The following is an 18,417-nucleotide window of genomic DNA, read 5'->3' as shown; positions in this document are numbered from 1 at the left end:
CCACGAGGAGTTTACCCCATGTGACTCTACCCTCCCTAGCAACTGGGCCAATTTGGTTGCTTAGGAGACCTGGCTGGAGTCACTCAGCACGCCCTGGGATTCGAACTAGCGAGCTAGCGAACTCCAGGGGTGGTAGCCAGTGTATTTTACCACTGAGCTATCTTCTGAGCTACATCTTACAGTTACCCACCATGCATTTTATATTCACTACCTGCAATTGAAAGTCTTCTGTCAGTGCGCTTTTCTGCCTGTGTAATTTGATACGTCGGTAAAGAACGTCTGGCTTTCCATGTGTTATTTAGGATCATTTATCATGGGTCGCAAACTCTTCATTAGACAACTATTCTTTATTTAAGGCTATTCGATTCGTTAGGCTATTTTATTGATATTGGAAGTTCCATTCATAATGTTTCTTCCTTTTATCCGGTATAAAATTTCACACCGCTGTTGTCCCTTGGACCGAGTAAAACCGGTAACGCCATACACCATGGCAACCCTAGTGCATATAACATTTTCTGGTTATGCTCTGCTTTAAACCTTGTGCACAGTTCGTTCATTTTACCGAAATCAGTTTTGTTTCTTTAATAAAAATTGTACACTTCATCTGAGTGACTCGAGGCTTGGTTACTTTTGCTACATTTGCCATCTGAACACACACAAAACAAATTTGGACTGAATTATGAGTTTGGGCTGTGTGACAAATTAAAGCGACACTTATGTTGTTTGCGGTCAAATTTGACTGACCATAGGAATTGAATGGGCGAGACTATAACACAGAGCAATAATTCAGCCACAATACAGAATATGCACAGACAGAAATGAAGGGGTGAGACTAGGGATGTAATGGTTTATCATGGGACGATATATCGCGGTTCATGTAACGATACACATCGTGGAGAGTGGACTTTTTATTCAAATGTGATTTCTCTGAATTTTAGAGCCTACAGTAGAATATTTTGGATGTTATCAGAAAAATTAAATATTAATTATTTTATACAAATAAAATATGAATTTAGAATATTTATAATGTATGTAATCATGTGAAAGCATATGTCTAACATAATTCTGTATTTTCAGCTGAGCAGAATTATGATGTTCATTTTGTGTCACCGTTGCCCAGTGCTGGGCTGATATTAGTTCCAGTACACTTTAATGAACATTCTTTTAGTTACATGTGTCATGTATTGGGACAGCAGTCTGCCCCAATACATGACACACACTCATATTTTCTTCATGCTTCAACCTATAGAAGTATAGGTTTCTACTGTAGTTAAAATGAACAGAAATTTGCTTATTTGCTTATGCAAATGAATGGTGTAAATGAAAAGTTTTAAAGGTAAATAAGATAAATAGCAAATGTTTTTACTGAAGTTAGTGTTATAACATTTTATTAAATAAAAAACACTTATTATTTTCGGTCAAATTTGACTGCTAACAATAGTAAGTCTAAAACGAACAGTGCACGAGTTAAAAGATTAAATTATTAAACAATATACACAAGAGAAATTTTTTTTTCGTGAGTGCGATCTCTTTTTAAAAACCCTTACCAGTTATTCAAGCGCCTGGAAATATAATTGAAATGAATTGATCAAAAAGTGTAGGAAGCCCACTTGCTCTCTTTTTCAAAAGTTGATAGATTGTTATACAAATATGGGTTAAAAAAGCTAAATATTTGTATTATTTTCCAAGATGATAACTCACCGTCACTATGAATTAAACATGCAGTGTTATACTGTAATTTGGAATACTGCCATTTGATAAATTTATCGTTCATACTGCAACACTTTCAAAAATGGTATATAATAATGTAGTTTCCATTCCAAATATAGCCATTGTCTTCAGTTGCAATCCTATCTCTCTTCCTGTCTGTTCTTTCACCATTGGGCCGAATGGTTCTTGTTGAGGAAACCGTATCAATCCGGGCTCATTGGCATGGTTACGGTTTCTTTTTGTTCACTGTGGTGCTATGAAATCAGGATTAGAATGAACTGTTCTTCATTGGCAATTGAAACCGTGTGTGTAAGCCAACCATGCTGAGAATTCTGGGATGGGAATGGTTTGCAATCGAACTGAACCGTGCTCAAGTAGAAATGCTACCGGGACCATTACTCACCATGCTTGAAACCATTCGGCCTGATGGTGCAAAAGCACTTAATGTTTCTTGTAGCTGACTGGCCAGTTTCTCATTTGCCTGCAGTCCTATCATTGAGCAGAGTCCAGCAGATGAGAAGGCATCAGAGGTGGTCGAGTGCAGCATGCGTGCTCAAGGTACTATTGTTGGTGAAGGCGTGTCTTTGGCTCATCAGAGTCAGGGGCTTTCTCTGGCCCAGCACAGCCAAATGACTTGCAGCAGGGACCCGCTGGCCGCCCTGTCCTTCCCCGATCAGACAGTCCTGAGGTCGGAGGACGAATCCATGAAGTCCATCAACATAAGCACCAGACCCAGCTGGAGCATCTATCGCTGCCCAGAGAAAGAGCCAGAACCAGATCCGATGCACTCTAATGTATTTGCCCCTAATAGAGATGTCTTAGTACATGAAGACGTTGTTGATGCTCTCCTGCCAAAGAGGTCCTTTCACAGGCGAGAGTCAGGGAGGAAGCCTTTGAAGAGTCAGGATGTTGTCAGCAGGTCCCTCTGTGAGCAAGATGTCCTGATGAGTCCAAAACCTGCTCCTGGACTGCACTGGTTACAGGTGGACAGCTTTGCACCTACAACAGATCCAGATCTTGATGTCATGATGAGTCCGACCTCTGGAGCGGAACGGAGCATTATCGCCAAGCCTGCCTGGACCATCTACCAGAGTCCGGAGAAAGCACCCGAACAACACGTCCTGTGGGCAACGAATCCAGAACCAATGGCAGAGCAGGATTTAGACGTGCTCTCAGCTCCTAAGGCTGTTAAAGTTCTCCTTCCAAAGAAATCATTAAAGCAGCGGAGGTCCGGGGTGAAGGCTTCACAGATGTTTCATGAATCTCTCTTGATGAGTCCAACGCAAGCCTCTAAACCAGCTCAGGAAGTGCCCATGAGTCCAGACGCAGCATCGGGACCGAACTGGCTCTGCACCGACAGCCCTCAATGGCCGAAGGAAACAAATCTGGATGTGGCCAACCCACCACAGAGCTCCAAGAAAATCTCTTTTCCTGCAGTAGGAAGCACAACGCTTCTGCCGAGTCCGGCTCGGAAGGCTGTCGGTGGAGTGGAGGTTCCTATGAGCCCCATGGACACATCCAGACCAGGTATTATTGACATCACTGCTCTCCTGAGCTGTTGGAGTTATGTAAACATGTGCGGGTCATATTTCACCCCAAAATCAAACGTAAAAGAATTACAAACTTTATTTTGTATTATTAAAGAAAATGAAGCCTATTTTTAGGACCATTACTAGGGATGGGACGATATATCGAATTTCGATATATCGCGGACAAAAAAATTATGAACCTTGGCATAACTCAATATTTTCGAAATTTGAAACATTGTTTTCTGTCCATGTGATCATAAATGAAACGACCCTTCAAACATCATAATCTCTCTATTGCTTTTTCTACACTGTTTACCGAGTTCACACAAGGTCCTTGAAGTGCTTAAAGTGCTTGAATGTAGCTTTTAGAAATTGTAGAGGGTTGCCGCATAGGGTAAAAATCGATCTTGGGATTTTAAGAATCAATATCGAAATTGTTGAAATGAAGATCGTGATACATTGGCAAATCAATATTTTTACCCATCCCTACAATGCATGCATTACAGTGCATTAAGGATACTGTTCTAAAGCATTCTATACACAAACTTTGGCTTGTGTCCCGTAATGCGCTCATTATCATGTCATTTTTTCTGCAGTCTTTGTGAATCTGGTGTCAGATCCCTGGAATGAGGACTTGATAGTCTCTCTGCTGTCGAACCTGCAGCCTCCTCTCTCATCCCATCGCAACCTCACTGTCTGGAGCTGTCGCCTGCCCACCATCACTCCCAAAATGACTGTTCAGATCGGTGAGTCATTCTAAACTAGCCGAAACCTCCATACATGATGGTCCGTTAAAAGTGTTAAGGCATGCATCACAACTACTCTTGCTCATATTTAAAGGGATAGTTCACCCAAAAATGAGAATCCCCTCATCATTTACTCAACCTTATGACTTTCTTTCTCCTGCGGGACACAAACCAAGAAATTTTCATAGATGTTTGATGTGCTTACCACCACATCAGACATGAATGATACTTCATATCATGCAGCTATTTTTTTTTTTTTTCATATCTTCATCTTTCACCCTCAGCGGGAGAGTCACTGCGAGTGGACTTTGTTCTCGGACAGGGGGCTTTTGCCACAGTATACCAGGCCACCAATCTGATGACCACACAAAAACTCTTCCTGAAGGTGAGGACCAAACAGTTCAATATTTTATTTGTATAGCGCTTTATAATGCATATTGTTCCAATCACTTGTATCTGATTCAAAGATAGTAGTGAGAATCTCATGGCAGCGAGGTGTTGCTTCTCAACTTTATACACAGAGCTTGACATGAATATTTGTCTGCTCTGTGAAAAGTTTGCATAGGGAATAACCTTTAATAAATAAACCCTTGTTGGCAAAAATATTATGCCAATTTGTTGCTGTGAATTTACACACATTTCAGTTTAATGGCTTGTCGTGGAGAACGTTTGTACTTGGTAAGTAAGGTTAGTAAGTGATTTGATCACACTAAAATCATGTTGACACACATACTGTTTATGTCTTGTGTCTATATTATTGAAACAGTGAGTATTTTAACGATTATGGATTGGCCCCGTTGACTTCCATTGTAAGTGTCACACTGGAACACAGATTTGTGCTTTTTTTTTTTAAAGAAAAGGAGGGACGAATCAACTTTGTCACAAATGCTGTTGATTCATCTTAACTTGTATTGAACCCGGAAGATCCCTTTAATTCATGGTGCTTTTCTAGTTCTAGAAACTGTATGTTTGCTGTGTAAGTAGAAACCGAGTGAATAACAGCTCTTTGTGTTCCTCTGCTGCTCACAGGTGCAGAAGCCAGCGAACCCCTGGGAGTTTTACATCGACAGTCAGCTGAACGGCCGCCTGCAGCCCAGTGTACGGCATCTCTTCAACACCATACACTCGGCTCACCTCTTCATCAATGGCAGTGTCCTCATTGGAGAGCTGCACAACTGTGGCACACTACTGGTGAGAATATCCAGTGTGCATCGAGTAGAGAAATATTCTCTTATAGGTTTAGCACTCATTCTGGAGGTGGGGTTTAATGTGCCACTAAAGGGATGGTCACACTAGACTTTGAGCACAAATAAGAAATAATATTATATTAAAAATGTTAAAATATATTGTCTACTCACTTTCATGCAACAAAACACACAGCTTTAAAATATATTTATTTTAAATTGAGCCAAGAGGTCAGTGTGTGATGTTTCGATCTTCTATTGGTCACGCGTCCTCTTGTCGTGTAGATTTGCGGTTCAGAGTCCACCAAACTTGAACTTTGGAACGCAGCATCATACGATGTTTCTTTGCATGAGCTTGCGTTTCCGGTCTCCTGCGTTTGGATGGATTTGAATGGGAGTGAATGGAGCGCCGAGTGTAGTGTTATTGTGCTGTTTATGGCAGTGTTATTTTAGTTTATATTTCACCTTTTGTCCTTTCAGATTTTTTTTTTTACATTTTTGTTAGTTTTCAATATGATTGTTATTTAAGTTTGTTTTTTCCCCTCAGAGTTTTCTAGTTTTAGTTCAGTGTATTTAGTTTTTTTTTTTTTAGTTAGAGTACTTTTGGGCTGCCAAAGAGAATGTGTTAACTAATATCAATCAAATGTTTAAACGGTGTTAAATTTCATTGATAGTTATTACTATCTGTATTCTGTTGAGTTGGGAATCGAGAGCCGGTTCTAATTCAGAACTGGTTCAATTTAAAAAATAATAATAATGGAAATGTATGATTGTCATGAATTTTAGTTCCATCAACGTTTTTTTGAATGTGCATTTTTTCTGATGCGGGCAGAACACCATCCTAAAATACACTGACTGTTTTTCTAAACTATTTAAGTATGAATCATTGGTTAAATTAAAATTTCTAGTAATATACATATCAATGGAAAAAATAGCAGCAACATCAAAAAGTTGCACAAAGAAATATATTGAAATATGGTCCTCATTATTATTATTCTAACTAGATGAAAATCTAGCTTTCTGAAAAAAATCACTATGACAACTGTTATTGTCTTATTTATTTCCTTTTGAGTTTTTAATATTTTATGTGCCTTGTATAAAAGCTTAGTCCTGTTTTTCTGTTTCTTGCTGTGCTATTCAGCGGCAGCGCTGCCTATCTATTGAATTTATAGTGTGAAATGCATCAAGAGTGGTCTGATTCCTGAATGAATGACTCTTAAGAACCATGTCTTTTTAGTGATTCAAAAACACCATACACATGAGTTTTGTTGAAATCAGTGGAATTTTATTTAACAACAAAAAAAACGTGTGTGTGTGTGTGTACATTTTTATATATATATATATATATATATATATATATATATATATATATAAACACATACACTGGCGGCCAAAAGTTTGGAATAATGTACAGATTTTGCTGTTTCGGAAGGAAATTGGTACTTTAATTCACCAAATTGGCATTCAACTGATAATAAAGTATAGTCAGGACATTACTGATGTAAAAAACAGCACTATCAATATTTGAAAAAAGTCATTTTTGATCAAATCTAGACAGCAGCCATCACTCCAACACCTTATCCTTGAGTAATCATGCTAAATTGCAAATTTGGTACTAGAAAATCACTTCCCATTATATCAAACACAGCTGAAAGATATTTGGTTCACTAAATGAAGCTTAACATTGTCTTTGTGTTTGTTTTTGAGTTGCCACAGTATGCAATAGACTGGCATGTCTTAAGGTCAATATTAGGTCAAAAATCGCAAAAAAGAAACGGCTTTCTCTAGAAACTCGTCAGTCAATTATTGTATTGAGGAATGAAGGCTATACAATGCTTGAAATTGTCCAAAAAACTGAAGATTTCATACAAAGGTGTACACTACAGTCTTCAAAGACAAAGGACAACTGACTCTAACAAGGACAGAAAGAGATGTGGAAGGCCAGATGTACAACTAAACAAGAGGATAAGTACATCAGAGTCTCTAGTTTGAGAAATAGACACCTCACATGTCCTCAGCTGACAGCTTCATTGAATTCTACCCGCTCAACACCAGTTTCATGTACAACAGTAAAGAGAAGACTCAGGGGTGCAGGCCTTATGGGAAGAATTGCAAAGAAAAAGCCACTTTTGAAACAGAAAAACAAAAAGAAAAGGTTAGAGTGGACAAAGAAACACAGACATTGGACAACAGATAATTGGAAAAGAGTGTTATGGATCTTAACCCCATTGAGCTTTTGTGGGATCAGCTAGACTGTAAGGTGCGTGAGAAGTGCCCGACAAGACAGCAACATCTATGGCAAGTGCTACAGGAAGTGTGGGGTGAAATGTCACCTGAGTATCTGGACAAACTGACAGCTAGAATGCCAAGGATCTGCAAAGCTGTCATTGCTGCACGTGGAGGATTTTTTTGATGATAACTCGTTGAAGTAGTTTAAGAAGTTCTTTTTCAAATTGTAATAGTAATTTTTCACGTTATTAATGTCCTGACTATACATTGTGATCAGTTGAATGCCACTTTGGTGAATAAAAGTACCAATTTCTTTCCATAAGAGTAAAATCTGTACATTATTCCAAACTTTTGGCTGCCTGTGTGTGTGTGTGTGTGTGTGTGTGTATTAGCACTTTTTTCCATTTAGAATTGATAATATATAGTTACAGTAGGATTAATTATCGGATTGAATTTATAAATAATTGAAAAGTCATAAAGTTGGGTGCAGAATCACCACTAGACTTTAGGGTTTCCCCACCTCTGAAATCCCACTGTAACCCCTGAATATGAGTGAGCTGACATGTTTTCTTGTCTCATCCCTCTAGAATGTTATTAACCTGTATAAGAACCGCAGTGAGAAGGCGATGCCTCAAGCTCTAGTGATCTACTTCACTGTCTGCATACTGCACATGGTCGAGCAGCTACATCAGGCCAACATCATACATGCTGACATCAAACCTGACAACTTCCTGTTGGGAGAGAGGTACTTCCCGTTATGTACAGCTCACCTGAGACTCTGGCCATGTTCACAATGGAATACTAACTTACTACATACTGGATACTGTGCAGTGTACTTTGTATACTGTCTACGGTGTTAAAAAAAAATAAAAATAGTAAGGAAACTAGAGGGCTTCAAACAGAAGCATGTACATTGATGTCATTTGATCTCATCAGATTCCAGGTTTATTTCCGAGAGCAGCGTCCAGTTATCATCTTGAAAATAAAACAACAATATTATTTAGAATTTTTAATCCAATTTTTTGTAAAAATGCCTTGACTCTCGCAGTCCGATCAAATGAGTTAAGGAAGAGATGTTAAAAATTATGGCTGATATTACGTCTTCCACTGAGATGAATGAACACAGTCAGTTCGATTGCATTGGACACTTTTACACAAGTGAAACAGTTAAATTGGCCTGGTTGTTTTAGAAGCAAGCTTTCCAGTAGCTGGTCAACTAAATAAAGTGAAGCTTTCAAGCAGAATATAGAGTTAACATAACGAAACGTACCATCCTCCATCGTGGACTCCAACAACTCGTGGCCGAGTCCAGGGCACTCTCCCTCCCATTGCTCAGTGGTCTGTTGCCATAAATAGCGTCCATTTGGTCGAACCACTTCCACTTTCTTCTGTTTGAACCACTCCAGCTGTTGTAGTCCTTGATGGTTCTGTAGTCACTTAAGTTTTGTTTTACTTTTCCCTACACTGTTGGTAGGTCCGGTGGTAGCCGTGTGCGGCCAACAGCTGAGACACTTCCTGAAAGACTTTTTCGTTTCGTTCGTCGCTAACAAGAGGAACGTCTGCACCTCGTTTATTGACCACGGCGTGGTTTTGCGCACAGCCATTTCTTTTTACAATTCGAAAGTCGCATGAACAAATGATATTGCTGTCGCTAACTTTAAAACTAGCGGATTGATGTCCCATGTCGCAAATCCAGTGACGCTGGTAGTGACGATTCTCTCTGACCAATCAGTGATCTGCAGGGTTTTGACGTCACATTTAGTATCGGCTCGGCTCGCTTGGAACCTCGACCGAGGTGGTACTAAAAAAAGTACCAGGTACTATCCACAGTGGAAAACCCCCAAAAAGCGAGCAGAGTCGAGTCGAGCTGTACCGTGCAGTGGAAAAGCCCCATTAGATATGGTTTGAGGCTGTCTGAAGATGCATGCTATGAGCACAAACTGCCAGATAAGGTGCTGCAGCTCTTTGGCACTTCAGCTGCCTATTCGTTTAAAACATGTCCTGCAGCAGGTTCTAGCTCTTCCTCTGCAACCAATATCGCCCCACAGGGGGAAGAGCACTGAGGTTATGGATCCTGTGGATGATGATGAAGTCTGTTTCAGCACCCTCACGGAGTGATCTGGAATTAGATCAGAATCACAAACACAGTGTTTTTTGTAAATAGTGGTTTGTTATGGCTGAGCGCTGTGTGAGAGAAAAGATAAGAATGTTTCTGTCGCTTCTAACTTTCTCTCTGAGTGATTTATAGATATAGGGAATTAATAGGGTATTACAGTATGTACGGTAAGCACAGAGAAGCAAACACATATAAAGGGCAGACACTATGCAAAATGCAAATGAGATGCGATGATGTCACAAATATGCTAATTAGCGTATGCCGTCATTTAGCGACTTTTCGAGCAGGCTTTAGCTACTTTCCATTGAAACTAGTTGGTAATATTGCTTGACAGGCGTCCACAGGTTGAAAACTCCTGTATTAATGCACAACTCATTTATGAACAGAGAGCTCACAAAAACTTCCCACAAATTCAGCTCAGCAAACTTGACAACGAAGTTGCACAGCCAATGTTGTCTACCTGGTTAGTGGGGTTTACTGTATGTAAAGAACCAGACGCACCACTTTACTGTTACCGTACTATTTTTTACTGTCTAAAAAATATTACAATTTTATTCTCATAATGCTATGACTTTATTGTCGTAATTTTGACTTTATTCTCAAAACATTTCAGTTTTATTCTCAAACGTAGATTTATTTATTTTTATTTTTTTGACATGGCACTAAAACTGTAGTAAAATGATGATTCTACTGATTTAAAAAAAAAAAAAATCCCTTTTATGCAAATACATAATTATTGAGATATATATCAAATATCAGCAGTAGGCTGGAAAATATTGAGATATATTTTTTGTAGCCATATGGCCAAGCCCTATATTCTGCGCTGTACACACACATTTTGGCAAATATAGTAGATTGTCCGTGAATTCCATGCATACAGAATATGTACAGTGCATCCGGAAAGTATTCACAGCGCTTCACTTTTTCCACATTTTATGTTACAGCCTTATTCCAAAATGGATTAAATTCATTATATTCCTCAAAATTCTACAAACAATACCCCATAATGACAATGTGAAAGAAGTTTGTTTGAAATCTTTGCAAATTTATTAAAAAGAAAAAATGAAAAAAAATCACATGTACATAAGTATTCACAGCCTTTGCTCAATACTTTGTTGAAGCACCTTTGGCACCAATTACAGCCTCAAGTCTTTTTGAGAATGATGCTACAAGCTTGGCACACCTATTTTTGGGCAGTTTCTCCCATTCTTCTTTGCAGGACCTCTCAAGCTCCATCAGGTTGGATGGGGATCGTTGGCGCACAGCTATTTTCAGATCTCTCCAGAGATGTTCAATCGGGTTTAAGTCTGGGCTCTGGCTGGGCCACTCAAGGACATTCACAGAGTTGTCCCGGAGCCACTCCTTTGTTATCTTGGCTGTGTGCTTAGGGTCGTTGTCCTGTTGGAAGATGAACCTTCGCCCCAGTCTGAGGTCCAGAGCGCTCTGGAGCAGGTTTTCATCAAGGATGTCTCTGTACATTGCTGCATTCATCTTTCCCTCGATCCTGACTAGTCTCCCAGTTCCTTCCACTGAATAACATCCCCACAGCATGATGCTGCCACCACCATGCTTCACTGTAGGGATGGTATTGGCCAGGTGATGAGCGGTGCCTGGTTTCCTGCAGACATGACGCTTGCCATTCAGGCCAAAGAGTTCAATCTTTGTTTCTCATGGTCTGAGAGTTCTTCAGGTGCCTTTTGGCAAACTCCAGGCGGGCTGTCATGTGCCTTTTACTGAGGAGTGGCTTCCGTCTGGCCACTCTACCATACAGGCCTGATTGATGGAGTGCTGCAGAGATGGAAGGTTCTCCTCTCTCCACAGAGAAACGCTGGAGCTCTGTCAGAGTGACCATCGGGTTCTTGGTCACCTCCCTGACTAAGGCCCTTCTCCCCCGATCGCTCAGTTTGGCCGGGCGGCCAGCTCTAGGAAGAGTCCTGGTGGTTCCAAACTTCTTCCATTTACGGATGATGGAGGCCACTGTGCTTATTGGGACCTTCAATGCTGCATACATTTTTCTGTACCCTTCCCCAGATCTGTGCCTCGATACAATCCTGTCTCGGAGGTCTACAGACAATTCCTTGGACTTCATGGCTTGGTTTGTGCTCTGACATGCACTGTTAACTGTGGGACCTTATATAGACAGGTGTGTGCCTTTCCAATCATGTCCAATCAACTGAATTTACCACAGGTGGACTCCAATCAAGTTGTAGAAACATCTCAAGGATGATCAGTGGAAACAGGATCCACCTGAGCTCAATTTTGAGTGTCATGGCAAAGGCTGTGAATACTTATGTACATGTTATTTTTTTTTTTTTTTCATTTTTTCTTTTTAATAAATTTGCAAAGATTTCAATCAAACTTCTTTCACGTTGTCATTATGGGGTATTGTTTGTAGAATTTTGAGGAAAATAATGAATTTAATCCATTTTGGAATCTGGCTGTAACATAACAAAATGTGGAAAAAGTGAAGCGCTGTGAATACTTTCCAGATGCACTGTACATACTGTGTACAGTATACATGCTATATACTGCAGTAAGACTGCCCCATAAGGGCAAAACACAATTATGACAACAATGAAACAGAGGAAAATGGCTTCAAAGTTACTTGGTGTAAGTGCAGATTTTGTAGTTACTGCAGCTACTGTAGTTACTGTTATTGTTTTCTCTGAATCTGAGCACAGCGGAGCCAAACCTGACATAGTCAACAACTCGGTTTTCACAAAATACTGCATTTTGCCTTTGCATGTCATTAACATAAGTGTAGCATGGACGTGTGTTATTCCAAATTTAGCCCATCGTAACACGTCCACTTGATTTCCAATGAAAACAAGTATTCTGGTGTTCGTCTCTGATTCAGGTTTCTGGAGAATGACTGCTTTGAGCAGGATAATCTACAGCACGGTTTGGCTCTTGTTGATCTGGGTCAGAGCATTGATATGACACTCTTCCCAGAAGGCACAGTGTTCACTGCCAAATGTATGACATCAGGCTTCCAGTGTGTGGAGATGCTGAGCGGGCGACCCTGGAACTACCAGGTAACCATCATCCCCAACCACACCATCACAAGTGCACTTTCCCACTGTATACTAGTTTGTACAATAGCTGGGTTTCCATCGAAAAGTTTTGCATTTAAGTGCATTTAAAAAAATTAGACTTGAGAAAATATGAATTGTTGTGTGTTTCCATCCACTACGTAATGCGCATTATCATGAGTGAGCCGCCTCGTCATGATGGAGCAGCTGAATGACCTCTCCCTGCTTTGGGGACAGTTTTATTTGCAAGATTGGAGCAAGTATCTCATTTTATTAAATGCATCCACAAGACACCGCAGAATAAGTGTAATATCTGATATAATGTGGGCTGAAATAGCTGCGATGCCCACACACCGCCAGTCTCTGCATACCTGAGAGCGCCCACTCTCGAAACTGTTCTGGAGGATTGTGAGGACCCACTTTATCGACCAGCTGTGGGTTAAACACATCCAGATGACAAGCGCAATGTTCAAAGAATTGTGTGCCAAGGTCTTATCTTTCATTGGGCTAGTCACATCAAACTATCGCACACTCATAACTCGTGCACGAATGGTCAAAACACGTTTTGTGAATAAACTGTTTCCATCACCTTAATGCGCATTTTAACTAATGTGAAACTCTAGAAAATCCACCTCTTCCTAGCGCATTACATTTTTTGTGAATTTAGAAATGTTTATTTGCATATCAAGTGTTTCCATTCAGAATTTCTTATGTGCAATTTCAAAATGCGCGTACATATAGTTGGATGGAAACCCAGCTAGTGGTACAGGGATATTGTCTTGAATACTACTATACAATCACAAATCCCATACAATCTCTTCAGTTTGGCATCCTTTAAGCCTTAAGAGAAATTTGCAGATGGATGCAATGTATTGTGGGAATGTTTAGCCCAGTTTGTTAGCTTTGGTGTATTTTGTGCAGGTTTAGTGAGTTACCCAGGTATCACTCGGATGGTACATATGCTGTTAAGGTCCTTTCACACCAAATGCGATTACTTTCTGTGATGAAGACTTTGAATTCTCTTGAATTATTTGACTTTGATTTCTATTAAGAATGCACTGACATGGAATGTTTTTGGGCCTATACAGATAACCAATAATTCACAGCTCATTGTGACTGGCAGGGACTAAAAACAAAATGTTTTCCATTTCGGTTCATTGTGAGCAGAAACAGACTTATTTTTTTAGGCAACAGGAAGTGGTGTAATTCTGTCATTAAACCCTTTGGTCTTTGGTTTCATGAAAAAATAATTGGAACAAAATGTACCGATTATTATCCAGTTAACAGCATTAAAAAAGAATGTTTGTACTCCGTAACAATTGAAAGGGATATTGTTCATTTTCGGTTATGTTTTCAGATGTATACTGAAATAATTGATATTACCATCTTCATCAATGTACACCTAAATTTTGTCTTGGGATTTTAAGAATTGATATGGGGTTTGTTCAAATGAAGATTGCAATTAATTGGAAAAGCAATATTTTTACCCGGGCCAATTGCCCGAGAGGGCCCTGTCTGTAAATGTTGTGAAATTAAAGCGTTTTCAAACTAAAATGTATTAGTGTGGACGTGGCCTGAGATTCTCTGTGGCAAGCAAATAAAGCAGAATTGCGGTAGCTGTGATTCCACTATCAGTACAATTTTAATATTTACATTTTCCTAATTATCGGTCATTGATATAACGGCTGTCGATATATCGTGCTCCCCTAATTCCTAATGGAGCTTTTTTTATATGGAGTATTTTCTTTTTTCTCTTTGCCACACAATGAAATCCCACAAACCAATAAAACGTAAGCTTTGGGTGATGTGGATGGAGACATTGCCATACACAGCCACACACATGAGGGCGCTAACGCATTGAAAACTGTTTTATCAACAGATGATGTATATGTACACTTACACACCTACCTCATCAAAAATACAGACATTGAATTTGTTCAGTGAATTTGAAAGCACTGAAAGAAAAAAGTCAGTGTCCCCTTGGCACCATATCACCTTTTTATAACATAATTCTAGGACTGTCAAATGATTAAAAAAATCGTGATTAATCTCATGAAATTTGATCTTAGTTAATGCTTACAGTTCCTTTTTAGGAAAAAAAAAAAACCCCAAAACAAAAGCATAATGTAGTAAAATATGTGCACACATATAAAGACATCAAACACACGTTTGCCTTTTTAGTTGTGCCACCTGTTATACCGGCATAAATTAGCTTACAACAAATATTCATGTCGCTTTTTCACCTCATGTTTAGTGTGAAAAGACCTTAATATGAATTATATTAATGCATACAGATTTGCTTTCCCATCTAATTTTCGTAGTCTGCTATTTAGGACAGCACTGTCACTTGCTCTTGAAAAGTGAAAAGAAGCAGACAGTCGCATGCTTCTGTGGGAATTATTGAAGAATATTCTTTTAGTCGTTTCTCAGTGGGTTTAAAAATGCTACACGTTTATGTTAAATAGTCATAAATTACGTTTTGCATTCAGAAGGACAAATTTTGGGTTTAAAATTGTAATTTTGCTGTGTTTCTAACAGACCGATTACTTTGGCATTGCGGGAACGGTCTATTGTATGATATTTGGGACGTACATGCAAGTTAAAAATGAAGGTGGAGTTTGGAAAACAAATGGAGTGTTCAAAAGGTGAGTTATTTTTTTATAATTGAATATTCCATTTCACATGGATATATGGCACATTACCATGTTATCTTGAACTTGAACACACACACACACACACACACACACACAAACATGATGCACGACACGCATGCAGATATTAAAGATGAAGTATTATAGACTGCTTCAGCTGTTCTGAAGATCTTTTAATCCACCCCTCAGGAACATTCATGCTGATCTTTGGCAGGACTTCTTCCACACACTGCTGAACGTGCCAGACTGCAACTCTTTACCATGTCTGCGCAGTCTTCGTCTGCGTCTGAACGCAGTCTTGCAGGAGAACTACAGCACCAAACTGCGCAGCCTGAAGAACAGACTGGTGATCCAGATCCTGGAGTCTCACTCCTCGCGCAGATGAACACACATCTGTTTTCAAGAATTACTCTTGCTAAATTCCTGCTGGAAAGTTTTAGTTTGCTATGAAAAAGGACAAGATGCCTGACAGGCTTCATTGAACAGTATTTTGTATTTAACCATAACAGCACTGCAGCTGTTTGTAGGTGGGACGGTGCCTGTTTGTCAGCGTAAAATTATTTGGTTAAAACTGAATTTGATATTTCTTTGCCATTTGTATTTTACTGAGATTATATTTTGATTAAATTGTAAAAAAAAAATAAATAAAAAAGTCATTGAATCCTTTTGTAGATTGCAATAAATCTTGTTGAATCACAAGCACACTTGCTGTGAACGGTTTTTGTATGACACACTAGATGACACTGTTGGACAGATAAAGACAGGATCAGATTCTATTGATCAATCTGATAAAGGGTTGTTGGCACACAAGACAATTGACTATCAAATATATAAGTTGAATGAAAGGCCAATACTTTGCATTCTTTACAATTATTTATTTACTTTTTACTGATTTTAATAAGTAAAAATATTCCATGTAGCTTCTCAATTAATATTAGAACATTAAAGCTATATGCATAATAGTTAGAAAAGAATTTAAAAATCTAGTAAAAAAAAATAAAGGTAAATGAATTGCTTTTTCATTTCGGTGGGAAAATCACCATGTGCACATTTGAACACCCTCGTGATCTGACCTTGAAAGTATTTTTCCACAACTGCTGGTATTTTCAAAATGCTAGTTTTTAATATTTATAACACATATGGCATGACATAAAGGGACAAACTTTCTTTTAAAATGATTTATAATATTAATTAGGAGAGGACAATGCATTTTTTAGACACTTTGCAATTGTTTTTAAATAATATTTTTGTATATGTAAAATATAAAGTATATATAATTTTTTTAATATAAAATTGTTATATATACACTGATCAGCCATAACATTAAAACCACCTGCCTGATATTGTTTCGTGCCACCAAAACAGTGCCAACCTGCATCTCGGAATAGCATTCAGAGATGCTATTATTCTCACCACAATTGTACAGAGTGGTTATCTGAGTTACCGTAGACTTTGTCAGTTCAAACCAGTCTGGTGATTCTCTGTTGACCTCTCTCATCAACAAGGCATTTCCATCCACAGAACTGCCGTTCACTGGATGTTTTTTGTTTTTGGCACCATTCGGAGTAAATTCTAGAGACTGTTGTGTGTGAAAATCCCAGGAGATCAGCAGTTACAGAAATACTCAAACCAGCCCATCTGGCACCAACAATCATGCCACGGTCCAAATCACTGAGATCACATATTTTCCCCATTCTGATGTGAACATTAACTGAAGCATGATTTTATGCACTGCACTGCTGCCACACGATTGGCCGATTAGATAGTCGCATGGATGATTGTTGGTGCCAGATGGGCTGGTTTGAGTATTTCTGTAACTGCTGACAACATGTCATATTAATTTTAGTCGATTTTACTCTGACTAAAATGGCATATCATTTTAGTTGACATAAACGACTTTGGTAGGAGTTGCGAGGTGTGGTGCAAAAGTGCGAGCGCAAGGTGATCGTCTGTGTTTCGCGACTGCTACCGGGTCATGGTATAACATATAAGTGCGAGTAAGGGCAGCCGGTGGAGTTTCTGGTGCACCCCTAGAGAGTTGGTACCCTACGCAGATTTCAGGATGAGATTTTGCAGCTTGGGGAGGAAGTTTTCAATTCTTAAAGTACAATGAACGTTCAAAATATCAAGGAAAAGTGTTTCCTTGTGGTTTGAACCCTATAATTATTTCAGTGTAAAGTATTGTGTCAAAGTTGTGTTGAATTTGATTCATCATAATGTGTTTGTGTGAGCTGCTGACATTTCACAAAGTGATGTCCTAATTCCACACCACCATCAGGGGAACACGAGCAGAGGATTAGAGTCTCATTTGAATGTACTGTACCTGCATTGCAGTGTGACATTGTTTGTAATAACCTCTCGAGCTGCAGGCCACCTTCTCATTAAGAGGACTGAAGCACTATTGGAAGAAGCGTAAATTTACCTTTTATCCTCAGTGTCAGTCCGATAGCCTTGGTGCTTTACTGGGCACAAAGTTAATTGCAGCTGGGTGAGCCATTAAACTTTGTGAAGCAGGTCAGCATTAACACGTGGTGGAAGAGGCTGCCATTACCTTAGCTGGTATCAGTACTGCGGGCACAGGTACATTTCACAGAGTCTCACACACATGGAGTATTTCTTGCAAGTCATTGGAGTGATTAGGTCATTTGTTGCACTCATGTTGCAGCCGAATGGGCTGGCTCATGGAACATTCGTTTGACTGTCCGAGGAAACTGAGCACCTTTTTTTTTTTTTTTTTTTTTTTTTTTTTATTTGCTGGTTCCGCTAGCGGCTGGAGTTTGTTTTGTGGAGGAACACACCTTCGGGTCAATTATGTGGATGAATCTACACGTTCTTTGTGTTTATTCCGCCTATTGGCTGGAGTTAGTTTTATAAATTATCTTTTGTTGTGTAATTCTGTCTCACAAAATTTGTATAGAAACACCGGACTTGAGCAATCCGACGGCAAAGTTGTCGTGAGGACTCTCATAGGCATACATGGACTGTTTGAGTTTAGAGGGATGGACGCATGCGTGTGGTTAATGTGCACGTTTTTCTTTTTTCTGTTTGTTTTGTTCTGGGGAAAGTTCGGGGTTTGATTGTTGCACTAATGAGGAATGTGGTCTTTATAATTTTATTTTTGACACACAATCTATTTTTTCTAATATGTCAAAATGTTAATATGAGTGGATTATCTCTCTCCACATGGAATGTGAATGGGTTGGGGCACCCCATAAAAAGA

The 18,417-nt window shown here is 39.2% G+C and overlaps 1 protein-coding gene across 2 annotated transcripts in view; it reads left to right on the top strand.

Moving 5' to 3' along the window:
- Positions 1–15,890, top strand: part of LOC127415776 (mitotic checkpoint serine/threonine-protein kinase BUB1-like) — a 33,367-nt gene extending 17,477 nt beyond the window's left edge. For both annotated transcript variants that reach the window (XM_051654684.1, XM_051654685.1), the window contains exons 18-25: positions 2,198–3,237; positions 3,836–3,985; positions 4,270–4,370; positions 5,015–5,176; positions 7,986–8,143; positions 12,372–12,549; positions 15,085–15,191; positions 15,387–15,890. In XM_051654684.1, the coding sequence (XP_051510644.1) occupies positions 2,198–3,237; positions 3,836–3,985; positions 4,270–4,370; positions 5,015–5,176; positions 7,986–8,143; positions 12,372–12,549; positions 15,085–15,191; positions 15,387–15,582 (2,092 nt within the window). In that variant the 3' untranslated portion in view covers positions 15,583–15,890. The remainder of the gene's footprint in view (positions 1–2,197; positions 3,238–3,835; positions 3,986–4,269; positions 4,371–5,014; positions 5,177–7,985; positions 8,144–12,371; positions 12,550–15,084; positions 15,192–15,386) is intronic.
- Positions 15,891–18,417: the final 2,527 nt, after the last annotated feature.

The sequence above is a fragment of the Myxocyprinus asiaticus genome, chromosome 25 (genome assembly GCF_019703515.2).
Source record: "Myxocyprinus asiaticus isolate MX2 ecotype Aquarium Trade chromosome 25, UBuf_Myxa_2, whole genome shotgun sequence".
Classification (NCBI taxonomy): domain Eukaryota; kingdom Metazoa; phylum Chordata; class Actinopteri; order Cypriniformes; family Catostomidae; genus Myxocyprinus; species Myxocyprinus asiaticus.
This window is presented reverse-complemented; position numbering and strand designations above follow the sequence as displayed.